The 25,584-nt window shown below is 41.0% G+C and overlaps 1 protein-coding gene across 5 annotated transcripts; it reads left to right on the top strand.

The window, feature by feature from the left end:
- Positions 1–279: 279 nt before the first annotated feature.
- Positions 280–24,686, top strand: UBXN2A (UBX domain protein 2A). 5 transcript variants are annotated; one of them, XM_056486817.1, is made up of 7 exons: positions 280–362; positions 10,628–10,681; positions 12,092–12,227; positions 14,005–14,114; positions 15,681–15,821; positions 20,501–20,665; positions 23,413–24,686. In XM_056486817.1, exons 2-7 carry the CDS (start codon positions 10,641–10,643, stop codon positions 23,699–23,701), a joined length of 882 nt encoding a protein of 293 aa, XP_056342792.1. In that variant the 5' UTR covers positions 280–362; positions 10,628–10,640; the 3' UTR covers positions 23,702–24,686. The 5 variants fall into 5 exon arrangements, with proteins under 5 accessions (XP_056342792.1, XP_056342790.1, XP_056342789.1 ...); XM_056486815.1 differs by lacking the exon at positions 280–362 and adding an exon at positions 7,000–7,113 and having other exon boundaries at positions 12,092–12,185; XM_056486814.1 differs by lacking the exon at positions 280–362 and adding an exon at positions 7,006–7,113.
- The last annotated feature ends 898 nt before the right edge of the window (positions 24,687–25,584 follow it).

Raw genomic sequence — 25,584 nt, 5'->3', positions numbered from 1 at the left:
ACACCGAGCGCCCACGCAGCCCCACGGCCCCGCCGCAGCCTGCAGAGCCGCCGGCCGGGCCTGGCCCGGCGTGACCCCGTGGGGCGGGGGAGCCGCCGCCGCCGCCCCCTGAGGGTTGAGCTGAGGGCTGAGCTGAGGGCTGGGGAGTTCAAGGGCACGGGAGCAGCTGCCCGGAGCCGCGGAGGGTGAAGGGCAGCGCTGGCACCCGGGAAGGGGCTCAGCCGCCTCTCCTGGGGGCTGGAGCGTCGGCTTTGCTCGCCCAGGGAGGCTTTTGCCAGGAGCTGACCGGACAGCTTGGGCGAACGGATCTCCCGGGGATGAGATCTCCGTAATTTCTTGTGGAAAAGTCTTCTCACGGTATGGTGAGCCTCATTATTGAGAAATCACCTTGATATCCAGGCAACTGGGAGCGCGCCCTTGCTTCTCCCATCGCGCCAGTCACGGCTGCGTCCATTGCCTTTTGCCTCAGCCTGCGCTCCACGCTGCCTGCCCGGTCCTTGGGAAGCTCATTGCTCCCACTCCCTCCTGAGCACAGAGGCATGTCAGAGGAGCGATGAATACAACGCATTACCCTGCACCGAATACCTAAATGCTTTTCAGATCACTCAGAAACTATAACCTATAAACGAACCCAATCCCTTCTCGCCGATGTAAGAATCATTTTTCACCACTTGTTGCCCTATACAGAACTTATCGCAGTGCCTGCACATAAACCCCGAAACCAAAAAGCTTTGTGAAAGCAACGTAACTGAGGAACACAAGCATACAGCTGTAGGTGACAGTCTCAACCTTAATTGTCACACCGACTGGTTTGGCACTGCTGGCCAAGTCATTTCAGTGATGCTTGCTTCTTTAACCGAAAAGAATCGTATCATGAAATTACTGAGCACGTGGTTCTGACTGTTAGGCTCAAGCAAACTTTATCAAAGTACTTCTATTTTTTAAAGATGGAAAGTGTGATAATATTTTAGTAAAGAACCATAAATTTAAAAATATTTGGAAATCACATCCTTTTAGCCTTCAAAAGTAGGAATAGAAGGAAACTGCAAGAGACTGCCCCTTACCAAACATCAGGAGATATTATAGTAACAGTATCACATCATATATATAATGACAAATAATGTACTTTAACATTTCTGTCCTGTAGTACTGATAGACCATGAAACTCAGATACGGTTTTCAAATTCTGTTGGTCTGGAAATGAATGTTGATCTTCAAGTTTTTGTACTTGTTACAAAAATATCCCATTTTGGGAAAACCAACAGATGAGTGGCCCAAAAAAGGGCCTAGGCTGCAGCAGTTACATGACTGTCATAACCCAGAATTGCAGTCATTGGCAGGGCTGTTTGGGGAAGCTTGCATAACATCTGCTTGCAACATGCCTGATTCAAACCAGCACTCCTCCTCCCATGAACAGTGATGACTTTTTAAAAGTAAAATAAACTCAATCAATATGCAAGCAAATTGATTTTCCTGAGTGCCCGTCCAGATCTGCTTGAAATAACAGAAATTCCCCAACTCAAAAGCTATTTATTCTATATTTGCTAGCTATTTATACCACAGTTGTGTCTTTTTTTTTTTTTTTTTTTTTGTTCTGATCTCATTCCTGTGAGCCATACCCAGAGAGCACTCTTTATGATGCCAGAGGGACTACTGTGGAGAGATTGATGTAGTTAAAAATCCCTGATCTCTGCTTTGAACATTTGTAGTGCTTCATTCTCATTATGTTAGCATGGTAGGAAACACTGAAAGACATGCTTCATTTTGAATGTTTACTCCCTGTGTTGTTTTTCACAGATGGTTTTATTTACAGGTTTCTTAGTTGTCTTGTTCCTCTTAGAAGGTATGGCTGGTTGTTTTGACTCAAATAGCTTATGGCTTTATAGCTTCCATGTCAGCCTCATCACCATTTTTAGTACTGACAATATATATAAATCAATCATAAATTACAAGGTTTGCTTGGCAGCTTTGATTGGATTTTTTTTTTTTTTAATGCAGAGAACATGTTAACATAGGATTAATATTTTATATCACACATACTTGGAGATTTAAATGTGGTTTTACAATGAAAGATGAATTACTGTAGAAAGGGATTTAGAGTAATTTCACTAATCCACAAATTTACTTGTTCCCATTTTTTCTATCTGTTGTTGGTTCAAGTGCCATATGAAGACAGAAAAGCACTAAAAACCTATTTAAACTCCCTTCAGCACTGTACAGTCAGGAAATGCTTGGGGAAAAAAAATAACTCTGAGTAGTGAAAGACAATGAAATAATTAAGGGGAGAAGGACTGAAACCACATTCCACTAAGTATTACATTGAAAAAATTGTAGCGCTCATTCAGTTTCAAGATTTGTAGTTTGGTCTTACAGACAGATGTCTAAATGCTTCTACAAATAAATGTCATTGGGAAGGGCCATATTTCAAATAGAACCAGTTTATAATGAATGCTGAAGCTTAGAGCAGTGCTCAATGTCCTTTTATCTCCAGTTGTTCAGAAAAGAGATTAAGGTATCTGAAAAATGTATTAAGAAGAAGCCACGCCATCTGCCAAGGCAGGTATAGTGGGAAATTGGAAAAACATGAAAAATTACTTGAGCAAAAGAATCCTTTTCCATTAAAAGACAGTTGGGGAATGAAGTCATATTGGGACATCATGATGTAAAAAGACATTAAAAAATTACCTAGGATGAAAAACCTTGTTTGATGCATAAATGATATTTAATGACACAAGAAATATTTGGAGATGGGAGATTTTGTTGTCACATGTCCCAATTTTATCAGGAATTACAAAAGAAAAAGTCCTTCATCCCTTATTCAGAACTTTTGCAGAGAGTTTGTTCTTAGTAAAGACCAGAGGGCTCTATTCAGTGAGTTACCATTTGCTTCAATCATAGGCAATTTACCAGAGATTACTTTGCAATATCTCTGAATAGCAGTAACATTCCAAAGAATGAAAATCAAATCATCTTTTCAGGCCTCTATTTATAAGCTCATATGTGCGCCTCTCAATCATGCTGTCAACTCCTCCTAGTTTCAGTTGAATCTTGAAATAAAAAAAGATTCACAAGAGATCTTGCTTTTGTAAATGTACCCTTAAGCCTTTTCCTGAGGAGGATGTTAGGAAATTAAGATTGTGTGGATACTCCTTTGAGAACTCTCCATTTTGAAGATAGGCCCATGGGTTATGAGTTTGGAAACTTCAAACAAACAGTGTCCAGTAATCAGGATTGGTACTACCTTGACCTTAAATACAGAACATGATACAATCCCTCCACATTGCAGACATTTTGCTATGTTATTAAAGAAGGCTCATTATTTGAAGACTACCATTGTCATTTAAAAAGGGATAATAGTTATGATTTCAAATTAAATAGCTAGTGTCACCATTATCAGCACACCTATCTGAAGATTGTTTTCCACACTAGAAAACATCAGAGCAACTTGAAGCGGGATCAGAGAGTGGGTTTCTTAGATAATATTAAAAGGGAGTGGTAAAACTTACCTCCTAATATTTCAAAACTATCTTCCCATCACATCTGGCCATTAGTTTCCATAACATTTTTCCTGTTGAGCTAAGGTCACAGTAGATAGTTTTTCTACTACGACTACTACTACTACTACTACTACTACTACTACTACTAATAATAATAATAATAATAATAATTGTGTGAAACCCATAGGCTGATGATATTGCAGCCAGGCATCTGCAGGATCTGTTTTTCACTATCATTTAAGCTGTAAATTACTTCCATCTTGGACAAAAGTGGCAAATAATCTCACTTTGGTGCTTAAGATCATTAATCATATGATAGTAGCACCACCAGCCTGTTACTATGCTGGGTGATGTATAGCTTTGTAGTAAAAACCAGACTCTGTCCTAAAATGCTCACAATAAAAGTAGGCATTTATGAACACATGTGTAGATAAGCTTCAGCACCATACAAATGCATAATGGCTTGATTAGGATCACATGGCAAGTCCATCAAAAACATTATTGGCTCATAAATCTCCTTAGTCCTCACACACAATCTTAGCTTTCAAAGTGTGGCTTTTTTTTTTTCTGTTACAGATCCAAGAACGAGCTCATAAAATACCCTACCATGTCATCATTGTAGTTTCACTTAAATGTGTCTGAGAATTCACGGTACGTTATTTCCAAATGTGTGTTATCCTGGTACAAACAGTTGCTCAGGCTGCCTTGAATTTTTCACGGGCTTGTGCATTTCACACTAATTTTAAAATTGAAGCTATATTCAATTTTCTTGTGTATTTACAGTCCAAGAGTCCAGCAGCATGTGGATACTCCTTTCAATGCATGACGATAATACCTTTGTCACGAATGCTGATTCACCCATGAAACAACAACTTGCTTTTCCAGTGCACAGCTGACTTCCTAGAGACATCGGTTCCTTAAGCTACTCCCTCCTGTGTGGCAGTCTAGAAGGCTTAACATTCCTTCAAGGACCATTCATCCTATGCAGAGGAACGTGCTGTCTTAGTCAGGAATTGCCATTTACAATAACCAGATCCTATTCTCCTATTTATTTTGCAGTCCCAGTTCCCTTACAGTGTGTTCCTGCTTTGTGTGTACACACTTAGGAAAGGCTTCAGGCAACAGCTTCTCTCTCAAGTTAAGGTCAATCAATACAGCTGATGTTTAATTATAGGTAGCTGACAATGTCCTCTGGCATAGGCTAACCTTGTTAAATATAAGGTTTAAAAATATGCCTTCAAAATTAATTTTCTGCTTGTTTTTAGATGCCCTGTGTGTGCTGGTTCTCTTGTGACCTTGACAGGACTGGCAGTGACAGCTAAAACCCTGTTTTACTTTGTCAACACTGAGATTCACTCGTACATTATAAAACAAGTTTGGGGGTTGTCACTATCTTCCACGCCAGTGCATCTGATCTCTCCTGACAAAGGGGCATGAGATGGTTGTATTCATCTCATGAATACCCTGTGAGAGGTTTTTCAGCAGACACAGTCTGGGCTGTTTGCTTCTATTCACCACACGGCAAGAAAAGGACCATTTGCTTCTGTTCATCGAGTGTACTGCCAGAGAATAAGCTCTATGAAATGCATGGAGTCTAAAAGGATTTTAGTGATGTCTTGATTATAACAACACTGTAACTTGAAAATCTCCAGCTTTAAAGAAAGTATTTTTTACGTTATACAAGAGTTGCAGATCTTTCTTAAGATTTTTGCTATTTCTATGTTTTGTCAACAGTTAGACTCCTGAGGGAGGACAGCACTACTTAGAACAGCTTTTAGGAAACCACTGAATTCACTAGGACACTGATTCCTACTGTAGTAGGTCAGCATGTTTCCAGATGTATCCTGATTTCCCGTAATAGACTTAATCTTCTAAATCAGTAAGTGATTGCAGCCAGGACACCTACACCATTATACCAAGTAATCCCAACTTCACCTCTTTCTATGCTTACCTTTGCGTCTGTCAAATTGTTGCTGAAAGGGTCCCCAAGAAAGGGTTAAGCATATTAATGAACTTGTGTGTTTAATGAAACAGACATAGTGTACTTAGAATATTGAAAGAACATTTAAAACAGTCCAGCACTGCAAAACAACTTTCTGATGTTTTAGCTTACAGTTTTGTGAATTTCTTGACTTTTCTACAGTGTCATGGTATCTGTGGTTTAAGTTTAATAGAATCAGTAACACTTGTAATAAACAAGTGCCTTCTATTCGAAAATGTCAGTATTTTAAACATTAAGCAAAACCAGGGAGAACAGAATCCCAGCAATCCACGTTTTGAAATATAAGACTCCATGTATTTTAACCAAAACAAAAGGCAAATTTCTTACTATATTCCCTGAAGATTCATAAGTAGGAGCTCTAGTTAGATGTCATCCAGTTAAAACTTAACAATTAATCCAAACTGCCTTTAAAAGGATCAGTGCATTGTGACGTGCATTATAACGAGAAAGAAATTATAGCTGTCAAGTGTCAGATTTTACTTATGTTACTCACCCATCACTGAACTTTGAGACTAAGCATCTTATTTTAATTTTTCTGAACAATGTGATTTTAATTGTTGCGATTAAGGGATTGAAGAAACGTGTCCCACGTGAAGACGACACTCAGTGAAGTATTACCTCTGCTTTTAGAATTACCTTTCAAAATCGCAGTGGATTTCCCATTAATTAGCGTGAATTAGATAGTTGTGGCTGTTCAGTTCAGGTTAATTCTAAATGTTTCACAGTGCATCGCTAATTATTGGGGAAAAAAACCCAACCCTTATTAAACAGCCCGCAGGTGCAAGGGATGCGTTCGCTCTGCTCCGTGTGTGTTCTTAGGGGCTGGCAGCTTCTCTAAGGTTGGCCGTGGGTACCTGGATAGCTCCTGGCACCACTACCGGACCTCCCCGTCCCGCAGAGAGCGGCTTCTCCGAGGCCAAACACAGCGCAGGGAACTCGGCTCAGTCCTCCTTCCCTCCCCGAGGATCCTATCCCATTTTCCCGTCTGATTCACCCTCGGGAGCCTGCTTCCCAGACACCGCGCCGCTCTTTTGTCCTCGGTGCGAGGCCTCGGCTGAGCTCCTTTTCACATATGTCAACACTCGCCCGTAATTAGCGCTCGCCGCACAATGAGCCCTGCCCGCTCTGCAAAGGGCTCAGCGTGCGGCGGCTCCCGCCGGGTGCCCAAACACAGGCACCATTCCCCGCTGCTATGGATGCCGCGGCTTCGCAGACGGACACACAGAGCGTGCCTTTTGTTCCGCAGCCGGGACAGAGCTGCCTTCGCAGTCCCAGGCCGGGCAAAAATGTTTTATCTCCGCTGTGCTGCGCCAGGTCCTGCCTGCGCACCGCCGCAGCGGCGCGGGGGGTCCGGCTCGTAAAGGCGAGCCACGCCGAGCCGCAATCACCCCAGCCCCCGCCTCTCCGCGGAAGGCAGGGCAGCCCCCGGGGAAGCCGCGTGTGCCCCGCAGAGCAAGTGCGGATCCTCACGGACAGCCCTCGCTCCCCCCGCGGTACCGGGGCGGAGCTCTGCACGCCCCGCCCGGCGCCGCCGCGCCTGCGCCGCTCCCGGCGGGACACCGAGGAGTTCCGCGGCGGGCGGCCGGTGCCGGGCTGGGCGCTGAGGGACGGGCGGTGAGTTTGTTGTGGGGACGGGCCGGGCAGGGGCAGCGCGTTCCGCAGAGCCGCCGCTCCCTCGGCTCCTGCCGGCGCTCGGACTTTGCCCGCGGCCGTCCCTGGGGCGGGCGAGCTGAGCCGCCCCGCTGCCTCCGCCCCGCTCCGAATCGGCCGCGTCCCGCAGCGGGAGCGACCCTCGGGGGGCCCGGCCTGGCCCCTCCCGGGCTGTCCTGGGCGTTCTGCCTCCGCGCCGGTACCGCGGCATTGCCTCATCGCCTAAAAATACCGCCTGGCCGCCGGTCCGGCAGCGCCGGGAGGCGCGGAGCGTGTGCCCGGCCTGGCTCTCGGGGGGCGGGTGAGTTCAGGTGTCGCAGCTGCGGGATTGTCCCAAAATAGGTCCTTTGACCTGCTGTGCGTGAGGCTAATCCACAGAGCCAAGGTACTTCATTTATTTGCAGTTCTGAGCAGAAAGAAGGGCTAGGTGGTAAATCCGCAAAGCCAGAGTGACGACTATCAAAACTTCTCACTATTTTTACGTGTTAGCAAACATAGACATTAATGTTCACTGGCTACAAGTTTGCATAGTTATCTTACTAATGAGTATTCTGTCTTTTATTGGTTAAATTATTCCCATGCTTCTCATGCTAAGTAGCCTGTGTGTTTGGTCTTTTGCTTCTTTTAGATGGGTTGTTTTCTTGAATAGGTGGTCTGTGAGTTGCTGGTCATGATTTTGCCCTGCCTTACCTTTTACCCACTGGAAGGTGAATTCAGCACAGTTGCTGAGTTGGCTTTATTAGTTTCTTCCTTCTCGGAGTTTTGCCCGATGTCCTTGTGGCCTTTGAATTGTGCCTTCTTTACATCCACCATCAGTGGTACATCCTCCTTCCCAAGCTTTGTTAACCTCCCCTTAGGTCTGAGATTGTTGAAGCATGTCAAGTTCTAAGCCTTAACAAGGCAGTTCTACAGACAAGTAATATATCTTTCTAGCACCTGGATATCAGGGTTGAGGACAGGTTTCTTTCTGAGTGTACAGCTCCTTTAGCCAGCTGGAGAGGAATCACGAATGCTGTGGTTTGTACCTGAGCACATCAGTCACGTTCAGGCCATTAGGTTTGATGCTCATCTCAGCATTAATTTATACTTGCCATTTCTCTGTAGCCTCCTGTCTCTCTGTGGCAGGGTACAGTGCAATTTTCAGCTGTAATTTCTGTGCTGTGCAGGGGCAGACTGTGCTGTGCTGCGAGCAGCTCTCAGCTGGAGAGCTTGTTCTGCCAAAGTTAGTAAAGGTTTAGCAGGCTTTTGGAGGGGGCTGAATGTGTTTCTGTGGCTATTTCTGCCCTTCACAGCAAGGAAAGCCTCACAGATAGATTCTGTTTTGTTTTTCTTGCGTTAAAATAACTGGAAATATGGGCTCAAAAGTATTGACTATAAAATGATTTGCCAAAACAAATATGCCTATTGAGGGCTTCCTGTTTGGAAGCCCTGGCTGTGAAAGGTCACTGCTGGGTCAGTGTCCCATGTTCGTGGGGCAGGAAAGCCCCTGGGGCTGTGTGGGAATGGCTAGGAGTATCCTAACCCCAGTTAATAGGTGGAGCTGTGGTGGGCTGCTGGCATTTGCAGCTTCTTCCCATGTTTTAAATTTAGTTTCAGGGGGTGGTAGTTCTGAGGAACTTTTTGCCACTGACGTAAAAATTACGCACCAAAATTCTTAATATTTTAAACAGCAACTAGGGATGTCTGTCAGAAGCTGGTGAGAGGAGGTGGTTTGTGCTGGCTGGGTTGACATGTTGAGCTAAAGGCTTGCAGTGCATTCTGATTGCTGTGTCCTGATGGCTTTTGGCCGTAATAAACATCAATATGCTGTGAAGGATGATTCTTCACCTAGAGAGATTAACGCAAACATTTCCTCGAAGTGTAATTGCTGTTGCACTGTAGAAGGAACAGCAGCTTTCACAGCTGACCAGTTTTGAATACTATTCATGCACATTTGAGGCCAGGCTAGGCTAATGTAGCCAAAGAGCTAATTTGAGGAGCTGCTTCATTGTGTCTGTTTCTTTTTAACAGCTCTGATGACAAGTCAGAGAGGATCAACAAAAGCAGATGGCAGGAGGTGGCTCTCGTTGCTTTGGGGAGTAGCCTACTAGAGTGAAAGATTAAAAGATAAGCACATTAACACAAACCACAACGAATTACATTGAGCCAAACACAAAAAAAATGCTATGTGCCAGAGTGTGTCAAAACTGAGTTTGAGAGAAGTTTGAAAAAATTGCACTTCTTAAGCATTCCAGTTTGATTCTGCTCACTTGATATTGAGAGTTCTTTTTTTCCCAAGTGTAGTACAGAGTTCCAAGAGCAACAAACAGATATGCATATAATATCATGTACCAGCACAGGCTTGCCTGATAGGTGTAGTGCTCTGGGAGAACATTTGTGGGAAAAAAAAGAGACTATGCTGCATCTTGTGTGACATGTCAGACGTGTGCAAAATATGTTTTGATTTGACTTTTTTTATTAGTGCTGCAGTGAATGTTGTTTTCCCCTAAACTCCACACCTTGTTAAATTAGATCTCAAAATCACTTGAAATTCTTACTAGTGGTGCTGTGCACACTGCTTTGTTCAGGAGTGTGATGGCTGTCACTGCTTAGTTTGATGCTCTCTAAAAGCCACAGCCAGTGTCATAACTTAGTCCTGAACTTGCCAGGAGCAGACCATCATCTGTGTAACCAGTGGTTGTCAAGGATAACTCTCTGAACACAGTTGCAACTTAAAATCTGTGTTTTCCTGTGAGTTTTTCCAATTTTAGAGTGATTTTATTTTTAAGGGTGTTTTTGGAAGTTTCTAGCTTTTAGTGACTTTCTGCGACATTTTTTCAGAGCATTCAAAAGTGACTGTAATGAGATCAGTGTGGGATTCTTTTGACTCAGCAGACTAATCCTGTATCATATTTAGTACTTACAAATCCAAGATTTTCATGCCAGCTGACAGTAGGCCAGAAATGATAATTCACAGTTTCTGAGTTGCTGCAACAATGCCTTGAAGTAAGGTAGGAAGGGCAATCTGACAAACTTGCCCCTTTAAGTAATGCACAGTTAAGGTGAAGGTCACTCAAATGCCTGCAGTGGCAGTGCAGTTTTTCTGCAACCATCTTATAATGCTGTGTAAAATCAGGGAAGTTTAAACCATGCCACTCAGGAAAGGAATGTGGTATTTTTTCCTCCCTTTACATAAGTATGAGCATATATTTTCACATCATACTGTTACAATTGTGAAATGTATTTTGTACATTTATTAAAAAGTAACCTTGCTCCTGAATGTCTGGAACAGATGCGTGGTTCATGTGTCATTAAATTAGAAACTGCAGGAAAACAAAGAACCATCTGGAGACTTGGTGGGGGGAAGGTTGAGGTTTCTGGTTAAATGTATTATCAACCCAGGAAAAAATATAAAGAGTGTTCTAGCTGCAAAAGGAGGCAAAGTATGATAAGCATTTTTTTTTATTTTGGATATAAACCATTTTCTTTTTATAATTAGGAGAAGCACCAGAATGAAAGACATGGACAATATCAAAACTGTAAAGAAAGAATGGTAGGTGCCAGTTCTCCCCATTTTTTGTTTTCCTTTCCCACTGCTGTTTGTGTGTCCTGTCATTACTTTTTAAACTTTTTGTTAAATTCTAAAATACAGTTTTTTTACTGTATTCATCTGCTCCACATATGCTGAAGGTTTAAAAAACCCTCTGTTGTTTTGCTGAAAGATTTTTCATATACCTGAAATGTTTCCTAGATGCAAGGAGCTGTGTAAATATTTTTATTTAAAATAGCAAGGCGGCCTTTCAAATTGCTAACTCACTGTGCAGCTCTGCATGTGATCTGGAGGTGTTTGCCTTTCCATTTCTGTTACTGAGGTAAATCATAGTGAATACCTGCATTAATGCTTCAAGTTTCTTTTGTTCTATTAAAAAACTAAAATGGGGCCAGCATATTTTTGAAATTTCTTCTTTAAAGTTTTTGAGGTTTTCTTTTGTTTAAGATGTTAATCTCCAGGGATTCTTAGTGTTGCATAGGTGCACTGCAAACAATTCCATTTTATGCCAATGTATCTCATTACCATTCCAGTAAGTATTGCTGCTCTTGAATTCAATGCAGAGTTTTATGTATAATTGGATATTTTTTTCAAGAGCTGGGATTTTTATTTTATGAATTGCTTAAAATAGACATTTCTGAATCTCCTGCAGGAGTTACTCCTGCAGTGTTTACGAAAAGCTGCATAATCTTCTTACTATGCAAAAAACCTAAACTGAGATAATCATTCAGGTTGCATATTTCTGCATTTTGATTGGTGAAAATCTAACAGAAACAGCTGTCACATATACAAGGTTCTATAAAAGGATGTGCTTGATGCATCTTTTTTAATACCCTGGCAGGCTCCACAGTGTTGAAGGCTTCTATTGTATTTATTCAGTGTGCTCCAGTGGTGTTGAGTCACTTGAGTTTCCCTAATGCACTTTCCAAAACAGTATTGGTGGTTCTGGGATGGTGCTAGGAATGGGGAGGTTCAAGTTGGGGTAGAAAAGTAAATCCTAGGGCAATTTTCTTGTATTTTTTAAAACTTATGGTAAAGCAACCCAAGTTTGTATTACAGAATTGCTTTAGGGAAAGACCTTTCTTGGTGTGCAGCTAGGTGTATGATATTTAGAAGTGTGAATCATCTAACTTGCATTCCTTGCTCTGATACCAAGCTTATAAGCTTTGCATAGATTACTTCATCTTTTCTGATGATGCTCTTTAGCTTATGCTTTTGAAGTGCAAATTGTAGCAGTTAGAGATTGGTAAGAAGTTTATAGAAGAGCACAATCCGAAGTTGACCTGATGTCTTGTACTCACTAAACTGAATAAGCTGGGTGCCTTCTATACTTTTTGGTACTGAGCTTCTGAGGTACCTACTTGTCTTCTAATGTGTCCTCTGAGGAGTAATTTTTGCTTCTTTTTTCTGCAGGGTGTGTAAATCAGGGACTGATGATCAGATTTTGAACGGTACAGAACAAAACTGTGACTACTTTGTAGATAACCTGTTCGAAGAAGCTCAGAAGGTTGGTGCTATGTGTGTGCCCCCAACTACAGTCAAGAACCAGGTAGGCAGTGAAGAAAAAAATCCTCATGTTTGTTATAACAGCACTCCAGGAATACTCTGGAAAACAGATACCAGAAGTCCAGCAATCTTTTCCAGTACACGAGTAAAAGAGTGCTTACATTTAAGAGAGCTGTAGGAACAGCCTCTCACCTCCCAGTCAGCCAGGCCTTTGCTGCTGGACTGTTGGCTCTTACTGCTTTATAGTCGGTTTAGAGTCATTCTGGAACTGATGCTGGCATTGGCTAATGCACTTCTGCTTTATTAGTAAGGAGAGTGAGGTGAGCAGGAGTTCAAGGAATGACAAGTACTGTTACATAAGAAGTTATTTAAGGAGCTGCAGCCTTTTTATGCTGAGGCATAGCCCAAATATTTTTCATTTGGTCTTATTCATGTAATTATGGTTGTAGTGGGATGTTCAGTGTGGGTTTGTATCTCAGTGATTCTGTCCTTTTTGTGTTTTTTTGTTACTCATCAAAGACTGATAAGAGGAGGGAGAAAAGGCCATGTAGAACAAAGATGACAAGAAGAAATTTGGAGTGGGCATTGCTAGAAATTATGTTCATAGATCCTTAACTGACCCTGGAAGAAATGAAATGTCTGGAGCGATATCTTAAATAGCAGTCCTGAAATAGTGTTCCATTCGTTGTGTTAATGCTTAAATGGGAAGTTGGTGTGGAATAATTAGACCATGTAAAATTTGCATCCTGGCTCACTGTAGAGGAACTTTACCATAATTAGAACTCTTTCCAAATGCATTGGTGCCATGAGACACAAAAGTTTTTGATGGAATATAGTCTTGCTGAGTTCTGTCTACTTCTTTTGACAGATTACCCAACTGAAAGACAAGGAATTCTATTCAGCAGTTTGCATGTGCTGTTTATTTATGTAGCAATCACCTAACAAGTCAAACTGGAAAAAACCCCAAACTTGTTGGGTACTATCAAGCCTCAATCAAACTCATTTTCAGCTGAGGTGAATTCTGCATTTGTGGCTGAGTATCTGTCAAGACAGCGCTATTAGAGGGATCAGACCTTGATAACCAAATGCTTCCTTAAATGGCATGATGCATTAATATGAAAATCCAATCCCAAATATCCATCTTACAGTTGGAGAGATTTCAGTAAACATTGCCAAGGTTACAAGTTGGAGTAGTGGATGATTTCTGGCAAAGTTAAAGAATTACTGAGAATTTACTTTTTCATTCCCCTAACCACCAAGGTTTTGAATGCACCCAGAAATTCCAGGGTAACATAAGTGTATGACTGTCTGAAACGAAATTTTCTGATACTTGTTTCATTTCCTGAGTGAAAGGCTTCTGCATGCACCATCTCAATGCCTTTACTTTGAGAAAATCCTCTTGAATCATCAGAGCAAGCCTTTACCCTAATAAATCCCCAGCTGAACTATTTTGGCAGTTGGTGTTCCAACACCAGGCATGTGTGCTCTCAAATTAGCTCTTGAAGAGTTGCAGCTGGCTGGGATAGTCCAGCTATTTTATTTTTTTTTTCTCTGCTGAACTGAAGGAGTGTTCTTGACCTAGGAAGCCAGAATGATTGGGGGAAGGTTTGTTTCTAACCCTGATTGACACAAGATACTTAGAAATGTCACTTACCCCTTACAGTTGCTGTGCCTGTTGGCGTGAGGCCAAGGCAGATTACAGTGAGCCTGCTCTTGGTATTTTTAGTCCATGGAGTGGATGATTTATAATCACAGGGTATGTGGGTATACCAACTTTCTTTTTCATCAGTATTATAATGAGACTTGTTCTTACTCTGTAGGTTGATGTAATCATTAAACTTTGGAAAAATGGGTTTACAGTAAATGACGGCGAACTTCGGAGCTACACTGATGTTGCAAACCAGCAGTTTTTGGAGTCCATTAAAAAGGGGTAAGCGAGTTTTGTGTTTCTAACCAGCCTGAGTTAATGTGCTTTGGGTAGCACTTAGCTTATGCTCTAAATTTTTTACGTGGCTTTGCTGCACTGCAGTGTCCCTGTAGGAGCGCAGGCCCTGCCGGTCTCGTTCCTGCAGTGCTAATGGCTGCTGGAGCATCTACAGGTTTAACACAGCTCTCAGTGGCAGTAGTTGTACAGTTGCTGATGAATAGATAAAAGCCAGTGTTGGCAGGGGGCACAGCAGGTGCACAATGAAGTAAAGAATAAATCAGTGCCCAATAAGAGCTGCAGATCAAATGGTATTTTGACTAATGAAGTCAATGCACGAGGGTTGAGCATTTCTGGTTTGATGGTCTTTGTTTTCTTTTTCTTGATGAAAAGCCTTAAATGGACACAGATGTTCTATGTAGCATCAAGCAACTCTGATCAGTCTTAAATTTCTGACATTTTTCCAAGTACATGCTTACTGTTGTGTATATATAATAGTCTTACATAAGTTCCTGTGTAAATAGCCATCTTAATATTTTTCCTTATATTAAAAGTTAACTTGCTATCCTGCTTTCTGCTATTGTTTGCAGTTGTTACTGCAGTATGTTGACCATACTAACCAGTGTTATTTTGAACCTTTAATTTACAATGTGTTTCTTCACCCCATACAAATGGAAAGGACATTATAATTTTATGGATAATGTAATTTAATACCTCTTTTTCAAGCATGTGAAATTACTTAGTGTATTTTTCTTTTCCATATTTTACTAGGCCATCAGAAATAGTAATTTTACACTATTTCTCCTGTATGACTGTCACCTATGTTAGTTGTAGTAGCAATTAACTGCACTGTTTAAAGCCTTTTGTGTGCATTAATCAAAAGTTTGCCACTTTTATTCCACTGTTTGCCTGTGAAGATGCTAATTATGAGATGGTTTCTGCATTATCATTGATGGTAGAGAAGCATTTAGTACACTCCTTTGCCAGCTGAGCCCCACCACCTGAAATTGTACTGTCTGCATCACAGCTCGGAGACAAAGGCATGGTCGTGTTCTGCTTCATGCAATTAAAGCATTACCAAGGTGATGTTACTGCACAAAAGAGTGGAGCTATTAGTGATGATACAATTTTTAGAAGCTGAGATCTGTGTTTGTCACTGAGTACATTGTGTCTAAATTCAGTTCTTCCTCTTTAAAAGCCTTTTTGTTTTACTGTGGGGATAAAATAATTGAACCTTTTGCAGCAGTATGTGGCAACACTGAACTTCCTACACATTGTGTGTTTAGAGTGGTAACTGCTGAGTAAATCTGAACATCATTCAAAAACTCACATAATAGAGGTTTTTTTAATTATATTCTTTCTAGTTAATTTGCAGTTCAGGAACTTGAAGTTATTTGTATGTCATGCACTTAACCTAACTCTTAGTAAATACTTGTGAAGTTGTTTTTTAAAAGCATTGTCCTTGAAAGGCCAAATGTTGAACAAGTATTAACCATTGGTCTGTTTTGTATACTGAAAACAGTACAGTACTTTTTTTTTGACCTTTTGTGTTTTGTTTTTTTTTTTCTTAAGGGAACTGCCTTTTGAGCTGCAAAAAGTTATTGATAAGGAGGAGGTAGAAGTGAAAGTGGAAGACAAAAAAGATAAGGTGTATTTGTCATCGAAAAAGCCAGTGTTTCATCCCTTTTCTGGACATGGTTATAGATTAGGAAGGTAAGTACGCTGATGTGGTTTATGATTGAATAGCTGAAGAGAACAATACCTGTGGTGAACAATCAAAATTCAGGTGGGAAGCAATCTCTGGAGTTCTCTAATTTAAGCTCCTGCTCAAAGCAGGGGCATCTGTGGGAACAGATGAGGTTACTCAGGCTTTTATCCAGTTGGGTCTTGAAATCTTGTAAGAGCAGAGGCTATGCAGCCTTGTTGAGCACTGGACTGTCTTTATGGGAAAGAATCTTTTTCTTATATCCAACCTGAATGCCTCTCGTTGGAATTTCTGTCCACCATAATGAGCATCATCCCCTCCTGCAGACTCTAGTAGGCTGCTTTTAGGTGCCCCACAACCACCACCATCTCTACAGACTGAACAAACTGATCTCCTCCAGTGTCTGCTGACAGTGTGAGTGCTCCATCCCGCAGCATCTTGGTCTCTCCATGAAGCTTGGGGAATAATTGGCTCCCATAATCCACTGGACTGTTGATACAGCCAGGAAACTCTTGGCTTTCTTTGTTCAAGGTCTCAATATTAGCAGAACTGTTTCCAGCTGGAATGCTGTCACTCTTCATTCTGTGATTTTAGATAAAAGAATCGTTTTAAGCTGTATGAGCAATAGTTTGAGAAGAGGGGGAAGTATCACAACCCCATGAAGAGAACTGAAGAAGAAAGAGGTGATTTTTGCATTCTCTTAAATTGTTCAGTAATTAATCATGCATGTATTGCAGCAAGGCATTTTAGCATTCTACAGTGATCCATGTCTCTTTTGTAGTTGGAGAGTATCAGCCATTCGTGCCAGTGCTAAAACTGGACTTGATTTGCAACCAAACAATTATTGTATTTTGGAAGACTGTTCATTTATTTGATCCCTGTGACTTTTGCTTACTCCAGCCACATTATCTGCTTGACATATCCCTGTCATGCAAGACTTGTGTGCCTATAAAAGCAGGCTTTGGCCTAGGGAACAGGACATGTTCAGTGACCAGGAGGCATCCCAGGAGGCACTGCTGAGTGACCTGCAGGGTGGGGTTCCTAAGCTGTGGTGCAGCCTTAGATGAACAGCTTGTTTCAATTAAGTGGGAAGAGTTTGGCTGCTAAGGCCCAGAGCTTGTGCTGAGGGAAAGCCTGACCTGGGCAGGAGCTGCTGAGGCAGGGGAAGAAGATAATGTGCAGAACAAAAGACTGATAAAGGTAAAGGGTGAGTGGTTCCAGGCTGATTTAGGGAAGCAAGTGTCTGTTTTATGAGTTTCATCTGTTTCTATGGTACAGTCCATTCAGTTGCTCCATGCTTGAGTAGATGCAATGGGGAAAACCTTCCCTTGAGAGATGGTGGGATGCTGCAAGACTTGCTTTTGTCAGGGGTGAAGAACTTAACCTATCTACAAGTAGAGCTGTTCATAACAAAACCAAAGCGATTTTCAGTGTGCTGAGTTTCTGCCTGCTAACCAGAGCTAAATGCTAGGTTGTTCAGTCACCTCTTGTACTCTGCCATGCCTACAGCAAGTAATGATCTTGCTTCCCAGTAGGCAAGTTAGGTTTCAGAAACATGCTAATCCGTGAATTTCGGTTGACTGGTTTTGTGCACTGAGACATTCTACAACTTGTTCAGCATTTTTTACTTTTTTCCTACTCTTGCTTGCCTATTCTGTGCTATGCTATCAAAGCCTTTTCCTTAAACACAAGTAAATATTTTTGCTGATGTTGGAAACACAAGCTGTAAGTGCTCCTACTCCTTAAAGATGTGCTCACTTCCAGCTGTTAATAAGTGTCCATTGCAGCTTTGTGGGCACCAACAGAGCTGGCTGAGACCTGGAATTATAGAACTGCTTTTCCACAGTTGCATTTGTGTGATTAATCAGAAATGAGAGACAAATGACTGAAGAGTTTACTTCAGCCTATAGCCAGCTAAACCTCTGCTTAGCAAATAAATTTATAAAATTAACATTGTATACTTTGTCAGTGTTCCCAAGTTGGAGGGATTTTGTAATGGATAAACCATTATGAATTGTTCTATTGACTAGTTCTCAAAACTTTTGTTTGAGGATCTAGAAATAACATATGTGTTGATATAGCTCACACAAGTTTGGTCCTCTGCCTTTTTGTTCTACAGGATAAATAATTAAGACATATCAAAATTTCCCAATGTTCCTTATGAACCTGTATAACTAATGGGTCTACTCTGTTTTATCTATCACTGTCCAGCTGAATTTCATAGTGTGAGATTATGACTACATTTGCAACCCCACTTTTGTATTGAGCTAATCTGAGCATCTTTGAGACAGCCTCAGAAACATGTTAATTAAACTATTGACTGAAATCCCTTGTAGCAAAGCAAGCTTGCTCTGTAACCTCATTAGGGTAAAGCATTGTGTGTCAAGCTGCTTAACCATCAGTCATGGTAAGGCATGATACTGAACTGCTGGGCTTTTTCTTGTCAGAAAATTGACAGGATGCTCTTGTGCCTCTTCGATCTCTAGTTTACATCTTCTGTTGATAATCTTAAAAAAGTAATAGGCCTTAAAAGGAGTTACAATGCTTCGATCTCAGGCTAATAAGATGTAGATTCTTGGGTGTTGGCTTTAGTCAAAGCTCCCACCACTAGATGGCTTTATCTGTCAGTTAAGAGTTAGAGTTTTTACAAGAGAAGAGTTTTTACATCTAGGAGTGCTTTAAATCTTGGGGAATACAGATGTTCTAAGTCTCTCTTAAAGCTTCACTTAATGCGTTGGCTTCAGTCTCATACACACTTGATATTGACGAATCACCTCTGGTCCTGCTGCATACGGAAATGTGACTGTGAGGGAAGTTGATTTGGGAATGACACCAAAAATCTGTATCCATGCAAGACAGTTGTCAGAGCTACAGCTGTGACTGATGTAGCCCAGCCCAGCCTGAGCCAGACACCACGGCTGAGCACTTCTGCTGTCCTGGAGGCAGCTCAGTCATATGAGTTCTGCTGTGTCTGAACCAGCAACTAAACAGGGAGACAGCAAAAGCTGGGCATTGCTGGACTGAAGTATGACTTGATTTTTTTTTTTTTTTCTTTGCTTGCAAAACTGTTTAACATTATCTTGCTGGTACTTAAGCTTTTATTCCTGATCTGGAGGGCAATTAAGTTTTATTTTGTATTGAGGTAGAGCATGAATGAGAATTGAGGTAGAGCATGTTTGTGAGATGGTGAGGTGAGTGCAAGTGCATCACCTGAACTAGTAATGCCGGAATATTTTACAAGTGTGCCTCTTGTTATTTGTTGGTACCAAGTCCTTGTGCCCCAGCTGATTTCTGTGTGATGCAAAAAAGATTTTGTACCTCTTATCTGTCTCTAGTCACAATGAACATCTCTTATTGCTTACTTGGAAATTAGATTTCTTGATTCTCATTCTTTTTGCTGAGTTTCTGTGAAGATCGAAAAAAGTGGTCCTACTGGCTGATATCCTAGAAGTTAGGGCAGCACTTAACTGGGCAATAGAAAGTTTTTGAAATACCTCTGACTAAACTTGTATTTAAGACTCCAGCTTTATTAACCTGAACATATTAAGTCATTAACTTATAATAAATTAGCTGTGACTTTTCTGCCTTATGAATAAACTAATGCAGGTACAAGAGCATAAAAACAGGGTTTGTCTGCAAAGCAGGTGTGCAGTATAGTTAAGGCTGTTACTCTATGGGCATTAGTTATCCTCTTCTCTCTCAAGAAACTATAACTCACCAATTTTCTATGCAAAGAGAGCTTTTCTACAAACTGCCATGCAGTGCTCATGTAGTCTGTGATCACAGTTGAGCTCAGATGAGAAATGGTAACACCTTAAATCACTGCTATTGTTCTGCAAGCAGACATCTGGTTATACTCACAGGAGCCGAGAATGTGCCCATTGGATCAGGCCCAGTGAGGACTTAAACTGTACATGCTGAACAAGCTTAGTCATGAAAGAAGCACTAAGCTCTAGACACATTTCTTCAGAATAAAAATTTTTGCCAGCAGTTTTTTATTGTTTGGTTTTTTTAAGACCATGCACTTTGACCGAGGTCCCTGTATTCAGTCAAGTCATTTTATGAATCTTTGCCTCTGTGCTTGGGTCAGCTTTTGAAAACGCCTTAGAAAAAAACATCCAACTGCTGCGTTCATCAGTCTGGATTTTTCACATTAAGTCAATTTTTCTGATAGATGAGTAATTCTTCTAAGCTGAGATAGATGATGCTGGAGTCTAAATCAAGGCTAACAACGTTCAGTTAAATTGAATTACTGTAATCACGTTACACTGAAAATTAACTTTGAGTATGCAAATTCAATACTCAACCCCCTTAAAATTTCACCTGTGTGATTAGAGTACAAAAATGCATGAACAATCTTCAGACAGTTTTGTCTCTTGTATATTTATATTTAATCCTCTGATATTTAAAGTTCCTTTCCATCTTATGAAAATGTTAAACACAAGCAAGCTGAAATTCTTTAGCATATTTTAGTCTTTAAGTGAAAATAATGGCATATGTGTAGGAAAAAAATAAGGAAGAAAGAAAGCAGCTGATATTCATGTCAGTGTTCCTATATTTGTTAAAATAAAAAGTCATCAGTGCACTCTGCTGTGGGCCAGAAGGCTCCAGAAGCAGAGATCTGGAGGGAAGTTTGAGCTTGCAAGTATACACAGAAGCCATAACCTCATGTGGCTTTTCTTTTCAGTGCTACTCCAAAGATAATCTCTAAAGTGGGAGATGGTCATCCAGGACCTGATGATAAAAGACACCTGCCTTTAGTACCCTTGAATGATTTGGAGCCTATCACCAATGTCCAGATATGGTTAGCTGATGGGGAAAGGATAATTCAGAAATTCAATGTTTCTCACAGGTAAGATTTATTTTGCCACTTTCACATATATTTCCATATGAACTATTTGTCTTAATGCCTGTGCATTTAAGTCTTTAATTTCTGTGACTAATCTACCTTCTCACTTAACTTAGCATTGAATTACTTTTCAGTTGTGTCTGGAAAACCTTTGAAATTTTGAGAAATCTTTTAGGTGACAAGAAGAGGACATAAGAGAAATGTGAACTGTTAAAAGTCAGCTCATAACTGAGTGTAAAAGAAGATCTGAGGAAACTGTTGGAGTTCTTTGTAGGTTAGTGAAGTTAAGGTGTACATATTGCTTATTACTAGAGGAAATAGCCTTTAATGTGATAGATCTCTCACAAAACAACTACATCTGTAACAAGTGGCTTAGTAAAAAGCCTGCTGGTCATTGGGCACAGGCAGCACCACAGGTGGGAGCTGGAAAAAGGAACTTAGAGTTAAGCCAGAGAAACCTCTGGGGAGGGTTGGAATTGGTGCACTGGGTAGGGAGATTCACCCCTTGCACGTCAACATGGACAGAATAGAATGCACACATTGTGTTTAATTCTTAATTAATAAAAGTTCTGGCTCCCAAAGAGGCTTAGAAATGAGGGTAATGTCAGAAGATGTCAGCACAGTGCATGTATGCAGGAGCTTTGAGAAAGTGGGATTAACACTTTATCATTAAATTGTAGAGCTACTGTCCTTAGAGACCCTTCTCAAATCTGAATTTGAGAAATTACTGAAGTACTATACAGTCATGTTGTGTGGAAAGGATATGTTGCCTGTTTTTCTCTGTAAAGCAGTTTAAAGGTATCACAGGTTTAATACAACCCAGGCTGCTGTCAAGATAAACTGTGTATGTCTGTGGCTGGTCAGAAGGAAAGCTCAGCTGTTGAGAGTTAATGACTGTAGTGTTTTCTTTGACTTGTACTAATTTATTACTGGCAGTGGCCTGAGATACGAGCTGAAACACTGTTGTGATGTACTGCTGATGGGTAAATTGCTATTTTAATTATAAATACTTAATTGAAGGGCTTCATATCTCAATTATTCCAGGTTCCACACAGTTAAGTATATTTAGAAGTTTTTTTGTCTTCATAGTAAATAACAGTTTAAACAGCTGCTAAGTGCTTTTGAGAGGAAAAAAACATCTGAGATAAGAGAAACAACAGCTTTACTGGTGTAATGCTCTTTTTGAAGGACTGTGCAATAAATATTCTATCTAACATAGCCTCTCCACACAAGACCAGCATGTTTGTGCTGTACACAGTACTTGTATATAACCTGATAAGAACTAGAGGGAAATCTTTTTAGAGTGGATATCCTTAATTGTGATGATTGCATACACAGCACTCCTTTCAGTGCACAAGACAGCTATTTGTTAACTGAGGTATAAATTAATAGCATGTAGCATATTATCCAGTGTCTGGGTGAATTGATGATTTTTAGTAACTGTTGCCTTACATATGAGTTGATTACTGATGAAAGATTGGAGCAGAAGCACAGGAAGCATTGTAGTGTTGCAGTGTGGGGAACTGAGACATGGGAGTGCAGCAACTAGGAGAGCAGAGCTGTAGAAATAGCACACAGAGCTGTGTCCTGGATCGAGTTGTGTCCCCTCTTCAGCACTTAAAACGTTTGTGTGACCCTGGAGCATTAGGTGTGGAGCCTGGAAAGGAACTTGTTCACCCTGAACCAAAGAGCTGGTGGCTTGAGTTGCTCTTGGAACCCAATGAAATTTGATATAATGCATGTAGACAACTGTAAGTGTCCAACCAAAAATTTAGTCCTGCTTGAGGTTTTCAGCTCTTGGCTTACAAGACCAAGCAGCATCTATGTGTTGAGGCCTGAATGCACAGGAATTAGTTTCAATTTTGCTGGCTGTGTCTGGGTAAGGCATGGAAACTCATGGGCATTTGTGCTGCTAAACTGTTAGGATGGCCTTGCCCCAAGCCAGCCATCACTTCCTCAGTCAATACCTAGCCATCCACGGTTCAGATGTTAGCTCATGTCCTGGACTGTTCCCAGAAGACAGTAAACTTTATGAGAGACCCTCTACATGGAGGAGAGGAAGGATGAAATTAGGAATTTGCCAGCAGCCAGTCTGCTAGTTGGTCTCAGGATCAGAGAATGAACATTGGCACTGTGTTAATTTTATTCATACAGATGTATCTTCTCATCTTCATTTCACTAATTAAATTAGCTGATCCTGATTCTTCCACAGCAAAACTTCTGTCTTGTTCAGTTGTTGCAAAGCTCTTCACAGACAGATTGAATCTGTAATGAATGCCCCTGCTTTGGGAGGATGGAACTATACTTAGACCTATTCAATGCATCAGCTGTCCAAATAGTTTTTGCAAGCCCTTTTTCTTTATTTTTATTATGGTTCCGCTACATGAACCACAGACAGGAGGCATCTTTATTCCAGCTCTTGGCTACAGAACCCTCAGGTAAGAGCTCCACCAGCTGGCTAGGAAATGGTAGGTTTGTGTAACTACTATCTGAGCCACAATGGTGCATTGGAGTGCTCAGAATAAGATACTCGTCCTTGTCCCCTTGGGAGGACTCCCAGAGCATGCAGACCTCCTTGCCTCCCAAGTGGATCAGGCATTTCAGGATCCCACCTCATCTGTATTGCTCTGCTGTCAGGCACTTCATGAAGTGGAATTTCATTCCTGTCCCATGGTGGCTGTGTGTTATGCACATGTGCGGGGATTGCAGTGCTGAAACTCTAATGCCACGTTTTCTTTCTCTCTTGTCAGAATCAGCCATGTCAGAGACTTCATAACAAAATATCAAGGATCTGAGGGAAGTGTTCCCTTCACACTGACGACATCCCTGCCTTACCGAGAGCTGCGGGATGAGACGCTCACACTTGAGGAAGCAAAGTTGCAAAATGCTGTTGTTGTTCAGAGACTTCGGAAAACAGCTGAACCTTTCAGGCTTTTAGTGATAGAAGCACCTGACAATGGCTACAAAACTGCTGCTACACCCAATGGACAACTCAGTAATGAACAAAAAAATGCTGTCAATAGTACAAGACCAAATTAGCTTTTAACTGACCAAAAATTATCTGCAGGGTGAACTAGGCAAAACCAAAAATGTAACCAGCAATATGTGGATGCCCTAACATCCTCATGCACTGTGCTCTTAGAGAGCAGAATGGGTGCTGTGCTGTTGTCTGCTGTAATTGAGGTATTTTCAGCTAGATTGGGTGGACAGAGTCTGGCTATATAATATAGCAGAGGTAACTGTACAGCAGATTATCCTTAGAATTTCCTTAGGTAAAAAGCTTCTTAGTTATTTAATAACTGGGTCTAAGTGGAACAGTTCTCTGAGACTTAACTACTGATAGCACCTTTTAAGGAAAAATAGTATTTATTTTTGCACTTTGGACTAAAGTGAAATTTCACTTACATTGTAGTGTAAACTGCTGCAGTTTGCATTCTTCTCACGGTAACTCTTCAACAGCCAGTACTGCAGGCAAACTCACATTTGAACTCTAACCTGAAAATCTTCAGGATGTAACTTTTATCACGAGATCTGCAGTGTAATAATGTTCTGTCAAGTCTTCACAAAGTGGTAGGTGCATGTGTGAGAAGATACAAATGAGGTAGTCTGGTGCATACTGCATATGAAGTGCCTCAAAGTAAGCTCTGAAGGAATTGTTCTTATCAATGGTTGAAGTGGTTTCTGCTTCTTTTGGGCTGCTACAGGTGTCTTGCAGATCAGGTGATATTAAACTACCTAGCTCATTAGCATAGGGACCCACTTGTAGCTTTGTCACAAGAGGGACACAGTTGTTTTTATACTTTTTATCTTCCTCTGTCCTGAACTGCCCAGCTGATGGAGGCACTAATTGCATGTGGTCAAGTTTCAAAGATATTAAAAATCCTTACTTGAAAACTGAAGTTTTTCTCTTCACTTTGCTCCATTTACATCCAAATCTTTTATTTTGCTATTCATGTACTCAAGGCATAAAGCTTGTAGCCAACTACTGTGTTTTGCTAAAAGAGGAAACAACATAAAGACTTAATATTTTGTACTGTGTTTACTCATGCTTGTGGATTTGTGAATGGAACTAAAATCTCCAGATAAGACGTATCCCAGGGTCTTCAGTCCTGACTCCTCTGTGCTGCCTGTGCCAAAGGATGGTTGTTGGGATTGTACTTCTTTTGTGTGCTTAAGTGAAATAGGGGTTTGGGTTTTCCTGGTTTTATTCTAAATAGAAATTACTTCATTGGAGCAACTTGTATTCTAAAAAGTAGTGAGACTTCAGACTAGGGATGTACTTTCCTTCATTCCCAGGGATATAAAACTGGTTTGCTTCAGCATCTCTCATGGTGTGGTTGAAATGAAAGTCAACTGAGCAAATATCTGTTTAGTGTCCTCAAAAAGCAAATACCGGGTAACTGTGCCTTTAAACACTTTCCTGTGCTATAAACTTCTTGTGCTACTGTGCCATTCAGGTTTATGTAGCAAGTGGTACAATTAAATTTTCTTGGCTCTTGCACTGACTCCTATATGAAAAACAAATGTGCAGACAAATCCATTAGTAATGCTGAAAAGACAAAACAACTACAGACACAGCTCCAACCCTCAGTTCCCAGAGCTTCCTGAACAGGAAATTTTATTAATCAGTGATTTCAAATTTGTCTTAATATAAAACTTAGTATTAGAAAAGCACATGTGGTTGGTTGTGAGATCAGATGTTCTATCTAAAAGGTGGATGAAGATTGAAATTGAAGGGGGGAATGTAAAATTCTGAAGTGGGTAAATCCATTTTGCTTGCTATCCTTTGTAAGGAGCAGTAAGTATTTTGTATTTCAGTATTGATTCATGTCTGCTACCAGCATTTTAATAGATTGGACAGTTTGGTGCTTTACTAAAACCAGCTGTCTGACTGCAGGTTTTGTGTACTTGAGCGTGCATTA

This window comes from Oenanthe melanoleuca, chromosome 3 (genome assembly GCF_029582105.1).
Source record: "Oenanthe melanoleuca isolate GR-GAL-2019-014 chromosome 3, OMel1.0, whole genome shotgun sequence".
Taxonomy (NCBI): Eukaryota; Metazoa; Chordata; class Aves; order Passeriformes; family Muscicapidae; genus Oenanthe; species Oenanthe melanoleuca.
This window is presented reverse-complemented; position numbering and strand designations above follow the sequence as displayed.